Below are 23,753 nucleotides of genomic sequence, written 5' to 3' on the forward strand. Positions count from 1 at the left end.
CTTGGTCACGCCCTGTGGTTTCCCACTTCTTTGCCTTGTTCTTTGCTCTGTTTTCTCAGCTACCGCCATCTCCCTGCTTGTCCAAAGGTCTCACTCAGCTCCAGTGTAGGCTCCTGCATGCAGTCTTCCGTGAGCTCCAGTATGCATGAGCTACCCTTCCACTCAGCTCCCGCAGCCCCTGGTGTTCACACCAGGACACCGCTTTGCCTCCCCATTTTGGAATTCATTAGGGTGGCTCTGTCCCTCTGTAGACGTTGAGCTCCTTGAGGGCAAGGACCTGGTCCTTGGAACGTGTTCTGTGAACCACACTCTTATCCCTGAGTTTTGCAAAATGGTCAGAGGCACCATGGTTACCTGAGTGAGAAACCTTGGCCACACAAGCTATGGCCCATCTCTTGAGTTCTCCTGCATGGGGCTGTGTGCCTTTGGCCTGGGTACCTCAAGCTCCAGCTGGAGGTCCCCATCTTGCTCCTCTTTAGGGGTTGCAGGTAGCCGGGATTCAGGCTGAGGAGGCAGTGTTGTGAGGCTAGAGAACAGAGACAATATCTCTTTCGCCTGACCCTTCTCTAGACCTCTGGTTGGGAGGTGGGCCAAGCAGCAACTGCTTTTCCACATCCCCGCAGCTGTTCATCCCCTCCAGGGTCCCCCTTCCACTCCCTGGGGCACACAGGCAGAGTTGGTGTTTATGTGGCAAAAGCCCCACCAGCCCATGGAATGTGTCACCTCTGAGGCATAGGGAGCAGCTTGAATGGTTACAATCTGACCCCCCAATGAGGTTTCCCCTTGTCCTGGTTTACCAAGGCCAGTGGAGGGACAGAGACCCACAGATGTCAGGCTGACAAATGACCCATCCCCAGCTGCACCTCTGCTCCAGCCACCAGTTCTCCCTGCTCTCTGCCACCTTCCCTCCCCCTTCCCTCGACATCCAGGGGCCTGCAAGAGGTGCTGCCTGCTTTACTGTCCCTTCAGCTGCTCCTTCCCTAGTTACCAGGAGTCCCCAGTCTCCATATGTTTTTTAGGAAGACCCAGGACTCTCCAGTATTCCGCCCCCTAGAGGCCTTCCTGTGTGGTCCAGGACACCCTCAGATTTCCAGAGTGTTGGAGCTGACAGGATGCTGCTGATACAGGGGCTTGTAAATTTTCCTTCATATTAGAATCACCTAGGGAGCTTTACAAAGAATCTCAACACCCAGGCCTCAGCCCAGCTCATAATTCAAAGCAAACTTTTTGTTTGGTTTTGTTCTGACTTGAAGCTTCCGGGTTGTGAGTCAGCTCTTTGACCTGCCCATCTATACCAGTGCCATTTTTTAATGAAAATTTTAAGACATGCCAAAAGGTTATGAAGAAGAATGTCTAAATCCAGCTTTGAAAAAGAATATTACCAAGAGAGTTGAAGCCCCTTAATCCCAGAGGTTCGGAGATTGTTCCTTAGGGTTTCAGGAACTCTGGGGAGCTGTGTCAGGGGCCATCTCAGGATGAGGGCTGGGTGGGGGCAGAGCGGGTTAGGTTCCAGCCTTTCCCCTTGTTTCACCCAAAACAACTCCACGTTTATTCTGCTTTGTACACTGAGGTTCTGTAAGTAGTTTCATTGGAAAAAGGGTTTAAAAGTCACTTCATTACACCCTCACTAGTCTGTCTTCTACCCTGCCTGAGGTAGTGGTCATTCTGTAGTCGTTGGAAGAGTCTTGTGGTGGAGCTCAGCAGATGGGGGCTGCGGTCCCGGCTCTCCATTTGCTCTTAGGTCCCAGGTCCCCTTGGCAAAGTCAGACCTCTCAGAACTCCAGGTGAGACATCAGGTGAGATAAACGAGCGTGAGAGGGCTTTATAAACGGCAGTGTCCTGTCCAGTGTCAGGGGGTCCTGTTTCCAGGCAGTGTGGTTACTAGGCTTGATCTCAGAGGGCAGGAGTTGCTTGGGCTTTTGACTATACTCACCCACAGTGCTTTCTAGTGCCCTGTGTGGTTGGGGTCTGTGGGGTGTGTAAGAGACTGATAACCTCAGTTTTAAGGCACTTTTTTTCTGTATTTCATTGACGCTAAGACACTTTCTAAAAATATAATTTTAATATCTCCAGATTTGGGATGCACCTTACAGTCAGTGGCATGACAGTTTAATTGGCAACTTTTTCAATAGTACATAAAATAGCAGCCATCTTTCAACCTGAAGTATCTTAGAGTCACTGAAATGCCATCATTGTTAACTTTTCATTCTTCTTCCTCTTCTCCATGAGAGTCACCCTCCTGGTAGAGAAAAGCCATTTGGAAAAACTTCTAAACTTTAGCATATAGTCTCCTCCTGACACTCCATCCTCTCTTTCTTCCCTGCCAGCATCCACCCAGGCCAGGCAAACTTTCAGCTTCCTGATCTGAGGGAGCCCCCTTTGTTGAGCTCTCTCTTGGGGCAGATGTTTCATGGGGCAAGAGAAAGGAGATGGAGTACACCTACATAGGGAAGCCCACTGTACCAACTGACAGGGAGGGAGCCAGGCCAGCCACCCCCAACAGATCTGGTTTCTTTATTTCCCAACCAGAGCCTGGCCAGACGGCTCAGCCTGCTTCCCTGGGGATCTCTGGGGCTGCTTATTGCCAGAGATGAGCAGGGGCTGGGGGGGTGTGTGCAGGGGAAAGGAGTGCAGCCTGTCCTGAACTCCCTGGGTTGACGTAAGCAGTTGTCTGGCCCGTATAGAGGTAGACAATGACTTCCTCAGCTCCTCCAGCAAGGTGGAAGAAGGGTTAGGTGATGGGCCTTTCAAGGAAAAGCAGCACTTTGGCAGCACCTAGGGTAGCCTAAGCCATGGACATTCACTGCAGTTGGAAATTGCCTCCAACCTTCTCTCAGTCCTGGCAGCCACTCTAATTAACCTTGGCCCTTGTAGTCTTGAGGCCAGGCTCTTCCAGAAAGGGAAGGAGTGTCTGCAGTGAGATCCAGGGATAATTGGGCACAGGAAGCAGTTTTTGGACATTTCCCCCACCCCGCTGAGAGAGCTTAGCAAGACATGATCAGCCCGGATTACAGCTGCCCTCATGTAACTGGGTTAAAGTGGTGGCCTACTTAGGCCCCTCCTGCAGTGGCCTCCTTCAAAGCTGATGAGGCCGATTAGGGGGTTATTTCTGAGCCCTAGTTGTGTACCTAGAAGCCTGGGGGTAGTCCTCCTTTGACAAGAAAGACAATAATCAAGGCTGGACAGCCAAAGGCAGAATCTGCCCTGCCCGTAGGACAGCAGTGCTATCAGACCTCATGTGTTCTTGGAAAAGAAGGAGTCCAATGACGTCAAGTCTAAGTCCTTGGATTTTGAACTTCAAAACCCAAGCCAACCAATTTTCAGGGAAAGAATTTGTCCTATGTTTTTGCCATCTTTAGACCTAGAGAGAGATGGTGGATAGTCAAAATGAATTCTGCAGTCATAGTTGCTAGCCTGTACTTAGTAGGTTCTGTGCATTTGAGGGAGATTGCTGTTTAGCCCGAGCCTCAGTTTGCTCATATGTAAAATGGCAATAATAGTAATAACTATTTCCTAGAGTAGGTGTGAAGATTGGATAAGACACTTGACACAGCGCCTGGCACATTGTAAGCACTACTTCCATAAATGTTAGATGCCATTATTGCTACCATTACCGCCATGACTGCCACCACCATTCTCACCATCATCTTCATCTTCATCAAGACAGCAGGGTGAATGATAAAAAGCTGTCTCTCGACTCTGACAAACTCAGTTTGAATCCTGGCTCTGCCACTTTGTAGCTAGGTGGCTTTGGATAACTGGTAACTTCTTTGATCTAGATTCTGTAAAATGGGCAATTCATAAGGCTGTTTGAAAAGTGTATAATATGGTCCTTTTTATACAGTAAGCACTTCATAAAATTGACTATTGTAGTTATTAAAAAGGGGCTGATCAAGGTCAGTGGTTACCAAGAGTTGGGGGGAGGCATGAATATGTGAAGCACCAGATTTCTAGGACAGTGAATCTACTCTCTATGATACTATAATAGTAGATATATTTGTCAAAACCTACAGAATATACAGTATCAAGAGTGAATCCTAATGTAAACTCTGGACTTTGGTATCAATATAGGTTCATCAGTCAACAAATGTAGCACTGTGGTATGGGATATTGATAGTGGGAGAGGCTATGTGTGGAGGAGGTGGGGCAGGCAATATATGGGGAGTTCAGTGTACTTTTTGCTCTGCTTTGCTGTGAACCTAAAACTGCTCTGAAATTATAGTCTATTTAAAAGGAAAAGAAAGTTTATCAAACTAGATTGCTATATAAATTTAGAATGTTAACTCTATCCCCATGGTAACCACTAAGAAAATAAAAGATACAGAAAAGGAAATGAAGAGGGAATCAACATGGTACACTAGAAAAAAGTCCATCAAACACAAATGAAAACTGTATTGGAGGAATTGAGGAAAAAGAGATGTGACATGTAGAAAACAAATAGCACAATGGCAGGGGAAAAAAGCTCTTCATTATCAGTAATCACTTTAAATGTAAATGGGTTAAACTCACCAATTAAAAGACAGAAATTGGCAAAATGAATTTTTTTCCTTTTTTTTTTGGCAAAATGAATCTTAAAAAGACATGATCTAACTATATACTGTCCAGGGGGTTCTGGCAATGAGTTGATGAGCCAACTCACTGGAAATGACTGATGCTCGGAAAGATTGAGAGCAATAGGAGAACAGAGCTGCAGAGGACGAGATGGTTAGAAAGCACCACCCACTCAATGGACATGAATTTGAGCAAACTCTGGGAGATAGTGGAAGACAGAGGAGCCTGGCATGCTGCAGTCCATGGGGTCACAAAGAGTCAGACATGACTTAGTGACTGAATGACATCCACTATATGCTGATTACAGGAGACTCAATTTAATCCAGAGAGATTTAAAGTGAAAGGATGGAAAAAGATATTTAATGCAAATAATAACCAAAAGAAAGTGGAGGTGGCTACAAAATACCAGGCAAAAGAAATTTTAAGTGAAAAATTTTTATAAGAGACAATGTTATCCTTTTATTGATAAAAGGATCAATTCATCAAGAAGATATAACAAGTATATTCATACACACCAAACAACAGAGCTCCATAAGATATGAAGGAAAATTGACAGAACTGTCCATTTGACAGAAACAGTTCTACAATAATAGGTGGAGACTACCGTATTTCACTTTAAATAATGGGTAAAATTTAGACAATACATTTGTAAAGAAAAGAAGACTTCAACAGCACTATAAACCAATTAGACCTAAGAGACATATACAGAATACTCCACCCAGCAAGAGCAGAACATGCATTTTTCTCAAGTGTACATGGAACATTCTCCAGGATAGATGATATATTAGGCCACAAAGCAATTATCAATAAATTTTAAAAGATTGGGATTATAGAAAGTATCTTATCTGACCAAATAGAATGAAGCTAGAAATCCAAAGCAGAAGGAAAACTGATAATATTGCAAATATGTGGAAATCAAACAACACACTACAATAACCAATGGGCTAAAGAAGAAATCACTAAGGAAATTAGAAAATGCTTTGGGATGAATGAAAATGGAAGTACAATGTACCCAATTTTTAAAATTTCTGCATATATTTCTTGCAACATGCTTTTTAATTTTTATTATTAATTTTACTGTAATATGGTTGATTTACAATGTTGTATTTCAGCAGTACAGCAAAATGAGCTAGTTATGCTTAAATGTATATCCATTCTTTTTTTAGAATCAACGAAATTGACAAATCTTTAGCTAGACTCATTAAGAAAAAAAGACAACTAAAATTCGAAATCAAAGCAGAGATGTTACTACCAACCTTACAAAAATTAAAAGGATTATAAGAAAATACAATAAGCAGTTGTATGCCAACAAATTAGTCTTGATGAAATGGAAAAGTTGCTAGAAACATGGAAATTACCAAAACTGACTCAAGAAGAAATATAAAACATGAACGTTCTACAAGTAAAGAGATTGAATCAGTAATCCAAAACCTCCCCACCAAAACCCAGACTTCATTGGTGAATTCTACCAAACATTTAAAATTTAAACATTAATCCTATTCAAACTCTTTAAAAAAACATAGAAGAGGAAGGAATACTTCCTTACACATTCTATAAGGCCAGCATTACCCTAATACCAAAGCAAGACAAAGAGATCACAAGAAAATCACACACCAGTATCCTTATAATACAGATACAAAAAAATCCTCCACAAAATACCAGCAAACCAAATCCAATAACTCTCTGAGAGGATCATACACCATGACAAAGTGGAATTTACCCCAGGAATGTGAGAGTGGTTCAACATAAGAAAATCAACCATGGCAGTACACTATGTAGGAAAAGTAACTCAACATAGACCAACAACCTAAATATAAGAGCTAAAACTAATAGAAGAAAACAGGGCTAAATTTTTATGACCTAGGATTTGGCAATGGATTCTTAGATTTCTCACCAAAAACAAGAGCAACAGATAATTAATTAGATAAATTAGACTTAATAAGAATTTAAAAATTTTGTCCATCAAAGGGCATTATTAAGAATGTGAAAAAAACCTACAGAATGGGAGAAAATATTTTCAAATCATATATCTGTAAGGGTTTAATATCCTGGATATATAACGAACTCTCAAAACTTACCAGAAAGACAACACAACTAAAAATTGGGCAAAGGACTCAAATAGACATTTCTCCAGTGAAGATTACAAATGACCAATAAGCACATGAAGAGGTGTTCAACATCACTGGTCATTAAGGAAATGCAGGTCAAAACCACAAATGAGATACTCCTTCATACACACTAGAATGGCTATCATAAAGATAATAACAGGTATTGGTGAGGATGTGGAGAAACTGGAACCTTCATACTGGTGGGAATGTAAAATGCTACAGTCACTATGGAAGATAGTTTGTTTCTCAAAAAGTTAAACATAGAATTTACCACATGATCCGGCAATTCTATCCTTAAGTATCTACCCTAGAGAAATGAAAACCTGCGTCCACACAGAAAACTTAAGACACACATTTGTAGCAGCATTATTTGTAAATGCCAAATGATTCAAACAGCCCAAATGTCCATTGGTGGACACTGGATAAACAAACTGTGGTCTATACATACAATGAAATAGTATTCAGCCATCGAAAGGAATGAAGTACTGAAACATGCAGCAACTTGAATGAACTTTGAAAATATGCTAAGTAAAAGAAGTCAGTGACAAAAGGTCATGTGTTGAATGACTCCACTTATATGATATGTCCAGAATAAGCAAATTCAGAGAGACAGAACATTAGTGGTTACTTAGGTGATGGCCAAGGGAAAAAGGGGAATGACTTCTTAATAGAGATGGAGTGTTTTATGGAGTGATGAAAAAATTGTAAAACCAGAGAGAGCCGGTGGTTGTACAACATTGCAAAGACACTAAAACCACTGAACTGTACACTTTCAAGTGGCTCATTGTGTTTTGTGGATTTTACTTTAATTTAAAAAAGTCAACAAAAGGATGTGAAAAGAACGAAATTTCTTTTAAACTCTCAAGTGCCCTGTGCACCCTGCTCGCGGGACTCACTGGATAACCTTCCCAAGAGCAAATGTGTTGCCTGCACTTTACCAGCCCAGGGCTGACCATTATCAATTTCTATTTGACCTTCTTCAAGGCCACAGATTCTACTGGAGTGGTACAAACCAAAATGGGGACAGAGGGGCCCAGTGAGGACCATGTACCCTGCAGGAGCAATCCCAGCCTTTCTGAATGACTGGATTAACCCAGGGTTCCTCTTTTCAACCCCATCATTCATGAGTGCCATGGACCACATAGGCTGGGCAAGGTAAACAGCCATGTCACTGACCACAATTCTGGGAAAGGGGCCATTGCTGACACCTATGCCAGCAGGGTGGCAGTGTCTCCATGCAGAGTTCCTGGAATTCATTTGACTGTTTGAAGTAGACAAAGTTTAGGGAAATGTTTGTGTTACACTAGTACTGTCCTTTCAACAAGATGGGGATTTCCTACTCTTTCCAATCCAAGACCCCCTTTCTGGCTCTGCCAGGCTATGTGGGAGTGGGGATCCCGAATGGCCCAGCCAGCTGTCTGGCCCACCCCTGTCTCCTATGCTGAGACACACAAATCCATTTACACATATTAACACATATGCTAACCTTGGATCGTTCCAGAATATTGAGATGAAAATGCTAGTTGGATGTAAACTGAGAAGAGCAACTCCTAGTTTCAAATCTGCCTGGTGTTCAGGCAATGGCTGTGACTCTCCGCAGCTTCCTGTCAGTTAAGATGTGATTTAAACATTCTATTGTGTACCAGTTGTGTTTCCTGTTTTACAATATCCAAATTTAATACTGCCTTCCTGCCCTTTCTGTGTAGCGGGTGATTCAGAAACTGACTCTGATTTCCCTCTCTGGGTGGGTTTCCCTCACTATCTTATCTCTCCTCCTGCCCCATGAATGGATTTTTCCATTAGTTGACATGCTGGGAACTTTCTTCTGGCTGCAAGGCAGCCTCAGAGCAAACAGCCTAGTTCTCTCTCTCCTGGTCATGGGAAGGTTCTGATGCCTTCCAGAGAACAGCTTTGCAGTAAAACAAACTAACAAACAAACTTTGAGACACTAAATGCCATTCTGCATGTACACAGATCTGTTTCTTATTTCTCGCCCAGCCACCTTGGCACTCCTGCTAGGGAGCAAGACCGCCTCACTGTAAGAGCAAAGGATGTCCTCCACTCAAGGAACCTTGACAGTGCCTGGGCTCTGGGTGGTCTCTACTGCTGATACATTGGAGGGCCAAAGAAATGCCATTTCCCCAACAAGGCTGCCACAACTCTCCTCTAAGGCCACGGTGAGGTGGGAGCCATTTAGAGAAACCCTATAAAGCCAGCCCAGTATCACCTGGGCCCCAGTCAATCAATGACTTTTGCCAGCTGGAACACACTTATATTCTGCTCACAACTCTTAGCTCAGAGTGGACTGTTAATTTGTCTTACAAAATGATACTATCTTTATTCTGTAACCAAGCACAGTGCCCTGCCTCTGGGGGGACAGGCACTCAGTAAATATTGATGGATCACGTTGAGCCTGACATTTGGGAGGAAAAGGCCAAAATGGAAAAGGAGATGAAATGACGCTTTGCCAAAGGCTCTCAAAATAACTGGGCATGTTGGGATGGCAGCAGTGGGTTTCAGATTGTCCCACGGGACCTAGCATTCTGTTGGAACTGATTGAAGTTTCCATAAACATTTGATTCAAAAAAAGTGTCTTTAAATGTGTAATATTGAAACACTAAAGAAACTGAAAAAAAACCCACCTAACTAAAACATCTATAATGTGTTGCATTCAGAATGGCAATTGAAGACCACCAGTGGGTCAGCAGGAACCATCAAGTTGACATATTATGTTCAAACCTCTGGCAAGATGCCAAACTTCTTGCAGGCCTTCCTTGTCAGGCCTGGTTCAGAAGGCTGTGACTACCCCAGGGTTTTAGAATTTAGGCCAATGTGTACTCACTTTCATAAAACTATACACGATACTACCTCTTCTGTTTGCAAATCAAGACCTTGTTGCTGCTGTACAGCCAAAGCAATACAGAAATCAATGGAGCGCTGAGACTCTGTCATCTGTCACCCCAATTACAAATTTTTATAGTCACCCAAACAGCCTCGTCATTCTCATTAACTTTCTGAGTAACTGGTATACATTTGTACTTTAAAACAATGAAATACTGTTTTTAATCTCATACTTGTAACTTAATGAGGTGCCAGCTAAGATTCTGATTAAAAAGCAAAGAGGTTCTTCCAGCAAGGAGGGAGACTAAAGGCTGAACAAATTACCAGCCCCTTGTGACTTGGCTGTGTCCTTTTAGAGAGAGAGTAGGTGCTCAAGGACACCAGGGCACTTGTGAGCACAGAGGCCTGTAATGCAGACACCGCCCAGTGCTCCTGTCTTAGCGCATCTTACAAGCTAACCTCTGTTGCTAACCTCTGTCGAGCTAATGTGATCATCTGTCAGGATGGAAATCTGCAAGTGTAGGTCAGTGTTCATTTATGTAAAGCACGTGCCCTCTACCAGCCCTCTGGGTGGGTCCGTTGAAACTATTTGAGAGGCATAGTCCATATATTCGGAACATAGTAAGGGTCATTTTAAATCATAGTGATAACTAAGTTATTGGGATGAAGAGGTAGACTGGTTTGGGTCCTAAGGCAGTTTTTTCTGATTCTTGAAAAGATTTCTTCCAACAGGCTTGAGGTTTGGAACAGGGGATTGTGTCATGGGTTAAAGGGATCAAGGAAGTCCTCTGAATGTAGTAGCCAAAGCAGTGTATCCAGGGCGTGACTCAGTTGCATCCTTCCATTCAGCTATTCCTCCAGCAGGGGAAAAGCCTGGACAGACAGATGGGAAGGCATCAGAGCTTGGCCAAAACCCACACTTGTCTTGCTCATGTGGTTAAGAGCTGCAGAAAGTGGGAGAAGCCATACTCTGAAAACGGTTGTCATTCACTGGGCTCTCCTGAGTAGCAGCTCTGAATCCAGGTGTGATTTTTTCCCACAGCAGACTTCTTCCCAGCTCACAGTGATGGGACTTCCTGAATATGATAGTATTTTCCATCAACAGAGAGGAATTGCCGCATTCCACACACTCACACTTGCCCTCTGAAGCAGTGGAGCAATTTAAAAGGTGCCCAGTGGGGCATGAAGTCTAAAGAGGGGAAGTGCTGAAACTCTGGGAAGAATTTAGGTAGGTGGAGTGTGATTACTGAAGTTGAAATCTGTCCAGACCACTGAGTTAACCACTAATGCTATTAAAAAAGAATGCTGTGGGCTCATTAAATTACTTCATTCTACCTGAACCTATTAATATCATCTAAATCATTAAAAAATCCTGTGTACCATTAAACATGAATGATGAAACTGGCTCTGAGCAGATGGCTGCCTTAATGGAGCACTATTCCAAACCACAGTAGTCCTCTAGAGCCAAGATGGCTGTTTTTAGCCACTGTGATTGACATGAGCACATGTCATCAAATTCACACAGGGAGTGGGGCTTTGGGGTAATGAAACAGAAAATTGTCCTGCATATATTCATTAGCAATTAATCCTGAAATATGCATTATGAAACTGAGACAGCAAATGATTTAGAAAGAGCCAGAGGTATTTCAGCAATGTCCTTGATGGCCTTTCTGCAGAGAAAGAGATAAGGCAACAGCTGATAGAGATAGGACACCGAAAGATCCCTTGCTTGATGTGGGCTCCTATCTGGCCCTTGGATGGCAGTAGCACTAGTTACCTTGCCTGATATGCAGATGTTTTCCCCAGGCTCAAGTGGCAAATAGGGTTCATCTCTTATCACTTTGGAACTGGAAAATTGGTAATAAGTTTACATATGTGATGTACCCTGAGGATTGTGCTGGATGGCACTGCTACTACCCCCTACCAGCTCCGAAAGGGGAAGACCCAGTAATACACTGATCTGGAAGAAATTGGGAACAGGCTTAAGTACAGCCATGTTGCCACTGGAATTCAAGTCTGATGCTTGCCTCAGATCCGTGGCCAGGGTAGACTGCCCAATAAAGGGTAGACTATATCAGTAGGCCAGGATTTAGAGCTGGGCACAAGAATGACATAGGTAACTCATATCGTAGGGAACAGCTGTAAGCAGATGAGGTTTCCCAAGTGCCAGTTTGGAAAGAAATCTGTATCAGTTCCTAAGTATATTATTTCCCGGGTGGAGCAGTGGTAAAGAATCTGCCTGCCAATGCAGGAGACGCAAGAGACACAGATTCAATCCCTGAGTTGGGCAGATCCCCTGGAGGAGGAAATGGCAACCCACTCCAGTATTCTTGCCCAGAAAACTCTATGGACAGAGGAGCCTGGTGGTTACAGTCCATGGGGTCACAAAGAGTTGGATATGACTGAGCAAGCAACTGAGCCTGCACACACATTATTTCAGTGGCTTCAACTGTTAGCTTTTAGTTAAGGAGTACCCACGAGGCCCTGGTGAGACAGGTTAAAGAAAGAAACCACAAATGGTAATTCAGTTTTAACATTTTATTGGGTAAATGATTTTAAAGGTAATAACAATAGTGTCAAAACTACTACAATATCTTTCCACAGCCATACCTTACAGACCCACATAAACCTTCTCATTTTTCTTTTTCTTCATTTATAATATTTTAAAGCCATACATGTCATATAAAATGCCCATTTCCAATAGTTTCTTCAAACTATTAAGCAATTAAATGTGGAAGGAAGGAGGATCTAGTTATACTTGAAGGGGTTACAGATAATTGGTGATGTCTTACTGTAATCAAAAAACAGGGTACTAAGAAAGGGAGGACGAGAGAGCTACTCCAGGTAGCTTTGCTCATTACAAGTCTCACCACTGCATCACCAAGAACTCATTATGCTGGTGACTGATTCAAAGTAATTTTGGGGAACATATAAAACACTAAAATAACTTAGAAACTAGATCCAAATATTTCAAAAGTAATCAACTTTCATATACAAAAACAGTCAGAGGTGGTTACAAAAGTTTGTTTTCTCAGTGCGTCTATGTACCAGCGCAGTTACTGGGTCCAGAGCAAAATAAAAGGTTTATTTTCTTCTGAAACAGTAATAAAAAACAAGGAAAACATATCTTTGTATATAAAGGATCAATGCTGGTCTTAAGAATAATGTAATCAGAAACCCTTAAATCGAGAGGCACACAATGGGTTTCCGCTCTTAAAAAATAAAAGGAAAGTCACCAGTTTATTTCAATGGAGGAGGTGCTCACACCCCTCAAATAAACTTAATTCAATTTAACATCACTAGCAAAAATCACTTAGAAACTGTACAAAAATAAAAAAGTTAACACATTTAATCCTGCAAGGTTTTTGTAAGGACTGGAAGGCAGGCTTTTGGAGCAGCATTTGGGCATGGCTGGGGGCTTCTTTGGTTTGAACTAACACACAGAAGAGATGGGACCTATTCCAGGTGACAGTTTTCGAATTTCCTGCACATCTGAAGACATGAAAAGAGGCCAGTATACAAACTTCCGGTGTGCTGGGCACTGGGGTTGTATGCAGTGGACTGAAAATCTTGTAACTGCTTTAAGAGCGCCTGGGGGGTGGGGTGGGTAAAGAGCAAGCCTTGCACTTCCTGCATCAATCACACCGGCCTCTCAGGACAGGGGAAACGGGCAGGGCAGTAGCACATTCTCCTACCGTCAGAAGGCCACTTAAGGGAAGAAGGGGGGAGGGGCAATTGTTCTTTTAGAATCTGGTACCTGGCTGACCTTGTTGAACAACAAGAGAACCCTTCCAGAAATGGAAGCCTTTTGCTACATACCAAAGTAAAATATGTACTATTTTCCAAGAGGAAAAAAAATACCCAGTTGCATTTGAAAAACAGAAAACATAAATGGAACTAATTAACATTTAAAAGGGGGGCTATGTAAACTTTGTGCTACTCAAATGAAGTTCAAGTATTACTTCTGAGCTGTTTAGAGATCGCTGAACTTATACAATATTCTGGTGATAAGAGTGCAATTCACATTTGTGTTTCTGAACAAATAAACCACAACTGGCTAGAACACAACCTGTGCAATTAGAATCTTCGTCTGAGTTAAAAACACATGCTACATATTTCAACATGTTCAAAGTTAATTCAAACCACATATTTAACAGCTTTGTAATATACAACAAAGGTGAAAGGGTCTAGCATTTGTTTGAAGCACACCATTACAGGTTTGTATAACACCTTTTACACTACAAAATCTTTTAGTCAACAGCTACTTAGACACAAAAAATGCACTGTGCATTAATTTGAATACAAAAGGAGACAAAACTATCCTTTTCCCCCAAGCCACGGTGGGAAATATTGCTGACCTCGTCCTCTGAAGCCTGCAGGATGGTTATTTCTTCAGTATAACATTATTACACTGGTAAGAAAATCTGTATAACATCTGCATATATCAAGAATTTTAAAAAATCTGATATGATTTTAGAGTCCGCATGACCAGTCACGTGACCTGCTCAAGATTGATTAGCACCGTTAAATACATTAATACACACATATGTATATATTGTATACACACTCACATATGCATGTAATAGATCTTTTCTCTAAAAAAAAAAAAAAAAACTAACCATGAGCTCACCCAGGATGAGGAGCCTGTTGAACTGATGAGATGATGGATAAGATGGATCAATATTGGTCTATTCTGTCTCTCTTCAGTTTGCTTGTTTTATTTACTTTTTTTTTTTTTTGCAGCAGACAATATCATTCAGCTTGTGCTCAGTTTCCCTATAAGGGCAAGAAAAAATTTCCATCAGGTAGCCACTTGTTTTTATACTGAAAGACTAATCTGCTCCAAAATGCTCCCAAGTAGAAATGAAAGGACTCAAAATCCCTTTCTAAAGGCCAACAGCTAGCTTTCTCTAACTAATCTCTAGGTTCAATGGAACTGGCTACCGAGGTTCCATTTCAGGCTAACAACTGGCTTCTTAGTTAAGGCATCACAACTGAAAATGGTTATTTCAACAATGGATGCTGTGGATGAAGGAATACCAAAAAACTTCTGAGAACTCTCATCAAAAACAAAAGCAGTTTGCTTTGCTGCAAGGGCCAGCAGAAGAAATTCAGCCAATTCACCTCACAAACTAGAAAAGGGTTTTCAAATTCTGAACTAGCAGTCTGTTACCTGTCACAGCAACTACATGTATAAGTTATGCCATCTTGATATTCAGTGACATCGCGTGGTTTTAGACTATATGTTCTGCACCGTACTTATGTTCATCACTTGAAATCTTTGTTTCCTGTTTGAAAAAAAATGTTTACACACACATATATATTTATATATACTTACTACCAAAATATGAAGATAATCTTTCTCTAGAGTCATCTGTCATTTTTCCTGGGGGTATACATAGAGACCTCCCATTGACACGAGGAAGTTCTCTGTGTATACATCACGGGAAAACTAGCGTGCAAATGCGCTGGGCTCTAGCAACTATATCATACCTAAATGCCAACTCCATTTATGCAGGGGTAACATAACATCTTCTCAATATAGTAAATGTGTTTCTATCAAAAGTATGTAGTGCAGAAAGAGATTTAAGCGATTTTATAGTATTTCTAAAACTCCAGTATTGTCCCCATGATAAACATGTCTGAAATCACGACATGTATGAACTTTTGTTTCATTAGATTATCATTACCATTTCCTTAAATGGTAGCTAAAATTGTCTCTGGCCAATCATGACTTATTGAAACCTAAAGCTAACAAATTTAAATTAATATATAATAGAAATGTGTCTCTTTTTGGTTATTTGCTCAAAATAAATTTTTTCAGCTTAAAAAAATACTCAAGAGTAAGCAATTTGTCTAATCTGTTGTTTCACATATATAAACAATAAAATTTTATAAGAATATTTCTCTAAATTGCCTTTTTTTAACCCCTCTTAATTCCACTTCATTATATTCTTCTCAAAGGCACTAAATTCTGTATCTGCTCTCTTCCTGATATATGCTGCTTTTCAAAATGATTTCTGTAGCATATTTCAAAGGTAGCTTGCACTTTCTTAAAACAGTGTTTCAATTTGTAAGTTGGTTCTATAAAGTGATGAGGCAGTTTTTCCTATGATAACTAGCACAATAGGCATAAATGATTTCTCACTCTGTGTGACAAGTCCTATCACGGACCTTCAAATATTCTACACTAGAATGAAAGTTCATGTATTTTTACCATGGGAAAAACATATACTTAAGCAGTAAAGACCCATATACTAAGCTCTTATAGCAAAATGAATTTTAGACAAATTCAAAAGTATACAAATACCTGAATCTGATATGAATTACTCCCAAACATGGCTATCAAAAGTTATCTATCTTACTAAGGAAAATGGAGGAAAAACCTAATGAAATCCTTAAAAACTGCACAATTTCTTCCATCCACAGTCAAAAGAAGGAAGGAAGAGAAGAAAGAAAGAAGAAGACAGGAAGGAGGGCAAGAAGGACAGAAAGACAAACCTGACTGAAATAGCAAAGCAAAATTCTATATAATATTGTAAGGAAAGAAAACTCCAAAATTCATATATGCTGCAAAAAAAAAAATGATCTAAAATAATAAAACAGGAGGATCTTCTTAATAAATGCCACTTTCCTACCCGTTACCATGATGATCTTAGTTGACGATGTCGAAGCTTCACCATGGCAACGGAAACTATCATCATAAAATGGTACAGTAAAACAGATAGCTAGACCAAGAAGGGGTAGGGTCTCCTGGGAAGAGGTCTGCAGAGAGGCCCAGTGACTGGTTGTGCGGCTCAGTGTCAGGAATAATGGTTGTATGGTGGAAGGGGATGCCCAATGCCATTTTGGAAATGATGATGCTGGCGATGAGCAAGGTATTCAGCATAGCTCAAGGTCATCTTTTCACTACGGTACCTGAAAGAAAGTCAGGGAAGAGACAAAGTTAACATCATGAAATAGGTGATATGTGAATGTCAGAGCCAGAAGGGATCCTTAGAGATAATTCTTCTATATCAGGAAACAGAGACCTAGAGAGAAGAAGTGACTTGCCCACTTTCACACAGCTAATACATAGCAAAGGTGAGAACAACCCAGGAATCCAGAATCTGAGTCTAGGACTCTGCATTTTACTACTCCTTGTTTAGGGCTTTCTTGGAGGCTCAGATGGTAAAGAATCTGCTTGCAACGCAGGAGACCTGGATTCAATCCCTGGGTTGAGAAGATCCCCTGGAGAAGGAAATGGCAACCCACTCTAGTATTCTTGCCTGGGAAATCCCATGGAAAGAGGAGCCTGGTATGCTATAGGCCAGGGGGTCGCAAAGAGTCAGACACAACTGAGTGATGAACACTTTCACTCCTTGTTTAAATTGTTCTAGAAATTGTATTGCCCTCTCAGCTCTGGTTTGCTAACAGGAAAGAACAGAGGAAAGCCAGTCTATTACTGTCATGTATATGTTTCATTCACTTGACTACTTTTTCTTCTGGGATTCTCCATTGGTTTTCTTTTACCATTTCTTTCCTTCTGTCCACAGGTCTCAGGTCTTGCCATTAAGGGAAAACAGCAGCAACATAAAACGTGTCTTGATTGTGGTATCGCAATCCTCTTTCCCCCATCTTTTTTTTCCTCCTTCTTTTCATTGCCACAATTCTCAGAAGAGTCATGTGTTTTCTACCTCTCCATTAGGATACTTCTCACTACTCCCTTTTGGAAGCTCTCTGTGCCTTGCGTTCTATAATTTCATACTCCCCTGGTGCTCCACTTACCTCTTGGACTGCTCCTTATCTCTCTGATCACTCATCCTACCCTTGTGCCTTCTAAGAGTTTCCTATATTTCTCCCTTCAGTTCCTTTGTCCCTATGCTCTGTCCCAGCTCAGTGAACCTTTGCCTCACAGCTTCAGGTATGTCGTCTTTACAGATGATCCCAAATCACTACCTCTAGCCATGAGCTCTACACATGTAAATATCCAGTGACCTACTGGACATTTCTTTCTTTCTTTTTTTTTTTTTTTTTCTTTAATCTTTTTTTTTAATTTTTATTTATTTATTTTAATATAAATTTCTATACAGATATCCCAGGAAGCACTTAAAATCCAGAATCAGTGCATAAATGGAACTCTCCTCAATGTGGTCCATGTCTTGGTCAAAGGGACTGCCTTGGTCCCTTTTATTTAGATAAAAGCCTTGACTTGCTCTTCCTCCCTACTCCTGAATGATGACTAAGTCCTTTTATTTTTTTCCACAATATTTTCTTTTCCTTCCTTTCATGCCATCGCATGGCCACAGCTCTTAAGGCTCCCATTTCACCTTCTTTAGATTGCTGCCACATATTCTTAGATAATAGAAATGTCTCCTAATTTTCCTGTTTCCAATTCTAATTTTTTTTCCAATTCTAATTTTATATTTCAAATCCATCTGTTCAAAACCTGTCAGTGGCTACTATTGCCTACAGAGTTGAGTTTAAACTTCTTACTCTCTGCCTTCTTGGCCTTATTCTCCCTGATGACCTCCTTCTCTATGTACACTGACGCTCAACTCCTTCAGTTGTGTCTTGACTCTGCAACCCCATGGACTGTACCCTGCCAGGCTCCTCTGTCCAGGGGACTATCCCAGCAAGAATACTAGAGTAGGTTGCCATTTCCTCCTCCAGGGGATCTTCCCAACCCAGGGATCGAACTGCATATAATACGTCTCCTGCATTGGCAGATGGATTCTTTACCACTGCACCACTTGGGAAGCCCCTCAGAAAGTTCTCTTTAAGTTAACCCCTTTCCTCCCCCACTCTCCCCACCTGTCAAATATTCTATTCATTCTTCAATGAGTAGAATTCTTATACTCAGCCTCCAATCTACTTCCTCTTTGAAATTTTCTGTTATCCACAACCCCCTCTTGGAATTCCTCTTTCCCTACTCTATGATCTCATACCATCCATCATATTTTGCCTTCTATTAATAATTATTTTTGCACATGCCCTTCTATTCTCCTAGACTGTAACTCCTCAGAGTTGAGAATAGTTCATTTTTAGACTACAGGCATTCAGTGTGGTTTTGCAGAATTAAAAGAAATGGAAACAGCAAGCCATTTTCCTAAAATGTTTGATACTTTCCTTTTTTAAGTCAGTACCCCTATGAGCCCTTGCAGAAATTCATTCAGCATCTGTGAGTCTAGCTCAATTGTGTTTTTTTCAGCAACCTTTCTGTCACTGCCAAGATTCTAAAGTGAAATTCAAATTTGAGGGCTGCTTATCAGGATCCTGGGGTCCTGCTAAGGCATGTCAAAAGCTGACCAATAAACTCCGGTAACTTTCTTCAGTAACGTAGTCTAAAGGCTCAAAAGGCTTGCTTTAACAAAGCCAGACTAATCACACAGAGCTAAGATGGGAAGGATGGGCTCATACATCATACAGGCTTTACTGTGGAGCAGAGTTCCATTGTATTCACCCTCAGAATGGCCCTGCCATTCATTTCACTGTTTCAGAAAAGAGAAGCAAGTATAGTTAGAGAAAAGATTACACAAGGTTACAGGTATGCACATCAAAATACATTGGTCAGCCCTGCACTAGGCAGTGCTTTCTGTACCTGGTCAGTTTTATGGTTTTCCTGAATTCATTAGTAATCGGAGCTTTGTATCCTCCTTTTCTCAGTAAGGAGTCTATGGTCTGAATGTGGTCCCATCCTGTGGAGAGTAGACCAGATAAAATACCAGTCAAGCACATGTAATAAGCACCTTTGGTTAAATACAAAATGACTTTGTAGAGGTCAGCTATCACTGTCACCAACCGCTATCAAACACTTTGGTCCTAAAAACAGGCACACAGAAGGGCCAAGATTTCACCCTGTACAGGAGCAGGTATACCATGGCACACCTTCAATTTTAGCTATCCCTGCTGGCTCGCAATACCAGCTTCTTTATCTCAACCACATTCCAAGACACAGAGCCTAAGAGGCCAGCAGTAACTTCTCAGGGGTGTCTCAGCAACAAACCATAAACACTGTACTCTCCTCTAACGGTGACATCTTTAAAAGGGAGGGAAAAGACTCATTGAGCCAACTCAGTAGGACATAGGATTCCCACACTAACTCATGGTAATCGCCATGTCTAATGGTATCTTCTGGAGTCAATCATTTGTATCTGTGTGCAGCATTCAAAGGCATTTTTATGGGTTCTGACACAGGATGTACAGTCATACCCCAGGGCCTCAAGCTCATGTATGCTCTGCAGAGTCAACAGAACTACAGAATTATGAAAATTTCAAAAGTAACCCCAATAAATCTTCAGAGAGCTGCTTTAAAGACTAATAACTCATTTGGGGGTTTACTATTACATTTTTCAGTTCTATATCACATTTATATTAAACAGATATGGTGAAACCAAATTACCCGTGCTTTCTGATGGGAAGAAAAGCTCCATGAGATAAAGAAGAGATATTCATTTCAACTAACATGAAATTATAATTTAGTAGCGGCTAGAAAGGACAAGATACTACAGAGTGAAATGTATTTTGTGTTACACTGGTAGTTCCTAAACTTTGTGCTATGTATGTACAGTCAAAAAACATTTGTTGATGAGGAACAAATAAAACACCATAATAGTTCCTTTATTCTCAGTGCTCCTAATCTTCACGGGAAACTTAACAGTCTTAATAGTAGCAGAATGAGTAATGGCAACCACCTAAGAAGGAAACATTTGATAAAGACAATGAAGTGTGTGGCTGCCCATCAAACAAAAGCTTGTTTATTATGCCACAAGGCTATAGCACAGTGGAATATGGGAAAGTGGCACATCAAATTTTCAGCAAACCATTGCCTAAAAGCCCAACTTTTACAAATCTTTCCTTTTTTGAAAGTTTATTTTTTTATGTTTTTGCTGTCAAACTTTAGTACAGAGATTCAACTTCTGTGTAATTCACCAATTTCAGACAGACATTGCAGTGGCAGTGATAGACGAATCATTTCTTATAATCTGACAGTGATCAATTATCAGATATAACTGCAAGGTCAGATAGCACATTTTAATTTGTATAATTGTTTAAATTCTTCACCAGATGGTATAAAATAAAGTACAACAATGACCTTGCTCCTTTGCAACCTCCGGTAGATAGGTGGCGGTGCGTTTTGATCCTTTTTCATTGATGAATTCTATTCTAATGCCATGTACACCCACCTGAAAGAAATTGGCAGTTTTATTAGTACAGTCTTCGTCATAGAAAAAAAAAGAAAAAGTTATAATTTAACTTTCAGAGAATGCAGGTTTTTTTTTCCTTTCCCCTTGCTTTTTGGAAGGGCATATCTCTTCTCTTTCCAAAACACTGACTTTGGAGATTGAAGGCCAGTATCATGGCCATGGAGACTGAAAATGTTGATTTACATGTGCCCAACATGCACCAGGTTATGTATGCCATGCTCTTTGGAACTGGGACCACCACTCTGGGGCTGTGTGTAGAATAAGACAATCAATGGCAAGCGTCCTGCCCCCACCCCCAAATTGTAGCCCATGCCAATAAGGAACTAGACCAAGGGAACCGACTTCAGAGAGACAGCAAACAACCAACCTGCTTTCAGGGGCAAACACCATTTCAGACTGAGTTCCAGAACTTGTGGGGTAGCTGACTCCCTTCCCAAACTGTCTAGTCTCTTTGAAACCAGATAAACAAACACAGATAAGACAAAAAAAATCTAACAACCAGATCCTGCATCGTCACCCATTATGTCTAAAAAAATGTATTTTGGCTTGAAGTGTGCCTGTGGCAAACCCTGTTTATCTACAACACTGCTGCCAAATCTAAGAGCAGTAAAATTTCAAATGACCTTGAGGCAGGGTATTTTTACATAGTTTCTTATATACTAACCCAGAGACCACTATAACTTTATTATGTGAAACAGACAAACTTTTGATGATGCCCTAAAAGAGATAGTCTCTTAAGCAAAGGGCAATTTCTTGCTACTGTTTTAAGAACATTATGTACTTTTTGTTTGATTAGCATTCAGTCAAAAGGAATCCGTCCTTTCTGGTCATATGTCACATAGAATAGTATATACAGCTAAATTGATAATGACATTTCAAAGTATAACAAACTCCATTCTGCTCTCCCAAATGTATGGCTGCTATAGATCAAGGGTTCCTAGGTGGAGTTTAAGGTTGTCGAGGAGGAAAGATGTTAAGACCAGGTAAACATTTTTACCAGAGAAAGAGGCTTCTTTGCAGAGCAGCTGGTTACATCCATTAATCTGTATGGATGTAAAGGCCTTTTGCTTCTTCTGCACTTAGCCTGAAATTTCTTAGTTTTTCAGGAATAAGAAGTCCTCTGGAAAAGCCATTTTATTTTTTCCCCCAGGTCTTCACACATCCATCCATTAGAGCCAGTCAGATCTGAGAAGTTTATGTTTTTTATTAAAGCCTATCTCTGTGGATATCTTTTCTATCTAATATCAGTATTCTTATGAATATCCTTCTGCTGAAAATGCAATCAAGGCAGCTGTTTAAAAACTAACACAATAAGGCCTCCCATCCCCTGTGGGAAATGACCATGGACAGCTGAGAAGACATATGAGTGCTTAGCTATCAGGCATTTCCAGGATAAAGGACATCTACTAATCTCCCAAGGGCCTGACAAAATATTGAGACAATGACAAATTTGCAACAGTTTCTGTATACTGACTTTCTGATCAGTGACTTTGAAATTTTTTCCTTCAACAATATCAGATCCTTCATAATTTGTTTTTAAAAACATACTGTATAAATAATTTATGCTGCTATCATTCACTGAGGTGAATTCTGCATCTTCAACTCAATTTATCAAAAACCTGTCATGTTAAAATTGAAAAGAATTTTGGTGTTTATTAAGGTGTCTCATCAAAACTGTGAGAGGAAGAATGTTTCCCTATCTGTTAGATGAGAATGTTAGATTCAATCAGTACTGTTTAATTGGTCTGGGGTGGGGCTGGGGGCTGCAAAGTTTATCAGAATTTCAAGCAGGTTCGTAGGTACAGTTTGTAAAAAGAATAACTGCCCAGGTGATTTTTATTCTGGGTTAACTAGATAACCTCTAATAATCAGTCTAGTGCCGACAAACTGTGGCTAAGTATTGAAAAACAAAAACGATTCAGGCAAATTGGAGGTGATTTACACATAAATCTTTTCTTCATAGAGTACATTCTGTGCTTTTCAAAAAAAATTACAGAGATTTTAAAACCTAGTAATTTAAAAATGAAAAGAGGTAAGACCAATTGTATGGTACATGAATAATATCTTAATAAAGATATATATATATATAGATAGATATAAAGATATGAAGACACTAAGACCAAACTGGAAGGGCATGTTGACCAAAATAAAAATTATTCATGAATAAAACTGATTTACTTTTGTATTTCGAGGAGGCCCCACCATCAAATTAGATATAAAAAATTATCAAAATTCTCCCATTTTGAATCAGTACCACATTTACAATTTTTAACTCTTTTTTGTGTTCCTATGATTCTGAACAATCGAAAGCCCCTGTAAATTGAACTGTAGGTATGGTGATTTTCAAGTGATTCCTTTGTGAGAAATAACTTATTTCATATGTCAAAAATATTATACTCCACAGAGATATAAAGCCAAAGCCAGAGTGACTCATTTTTTTTTTCTGACTAGTAGAATCAGGAGAATGCTAATAATGTTCTGAACAGAATCATAGTATAATAGCCTTTTTCCACCTGTTGAGCAACAGCATTTTCCTTGCTCCCAGAACCACAGACACCACCAAATAGTCACACTGCACAATCAAAACAGGAGAGTGGAAAATGGCCTGCTGTGGAGAATGACCAAATCTGGCTAACCTGGGAAAATCAATGGCCTTGCAAATTAAGTCATCTCCACTGAAATGAGCACCAAAACTAATTCTGCATTGTTGGAGGGAGGCATCTGTCACAGCTTTAACTCCAAAATGTAACCGTCATGTACAACAATTGAATTCTTCCTCCCTTCGACAGACTGGAGAATCCTTTAGACCAGCAGCATCCCAGGAGACAAAGGCTCTAGCTGCAGTGATCAGCTAGATAAGAGGGCAACTGACTTAGGGGTCTTGGAGTCCTTGAAGCAAACTTGCTTGAAAACACTATCGCAGTAACTTTCCATTTCTTAGGATGTATAGGGAGTCAGCATATGGGAAAACTATGTCACTCAACACCCTTTATCACCACCGCCCAAAAGTACAGCCAGGTGAGCAAAAACTGGAGACACGCAAAATCTAGCCTTATTGGAGTCTTCA

The 23,753-nt window shown here is 40.6% G+C and overlaps 1 protein-coding gene across 3 annotated transcripts in view; it reads right to left on the minus strand.

The window, feature by feature from the left end:
* Positions 1–12,522: 12,522 nt before the first annotated feature.
* The window catches only part of AMMECR1 (AMMECR nuclear protein 1), a 114,130-nt gene continuing 102,899 nt past the window's right edge, over positions 12,523–23,753 (minus strand). For 2 of the 3 annotated variants that reach the window (XM_005905776.2, XM_005905775.2), the window contains 3 exons: positions 20,575–20,665; positions 19,081–19,177; positions 14,578–16,418 (listed from right to left, as the gene is read on the minus strand). In XM_005905776.2, coding sequence (XP_005905838.2) covers positions 16,304–16,418; positions 19,081–19,177; positions 20,575–20,665 — 303 coding nt within the window. In that variant the 3' untranslated portion in view covers positions 14,578–16,303. Of the gene's footprint in view, positions 14,277–14,577; positions 16,419–19,080; positions 19,178–20,574; positions 20,666–23,753 lie in introns of those variants that run through there. The other variant, XR_011463189.1, reaches the window with a different exon arrangement.

The sequence above is a fragment of the Bos mutus genome, chromosome X (assembly GCF_027580195.1).
Source record: "Bos mutus isolate GX-2022 chromosome X, NWIPB_WYAK_1.1, whole genome shotgun sequence".
NCBI lineage: Eukaryota > Metazoa > Chordata > Mammalia > Artiodactyla > Bovidae > Bos > Bos mutus.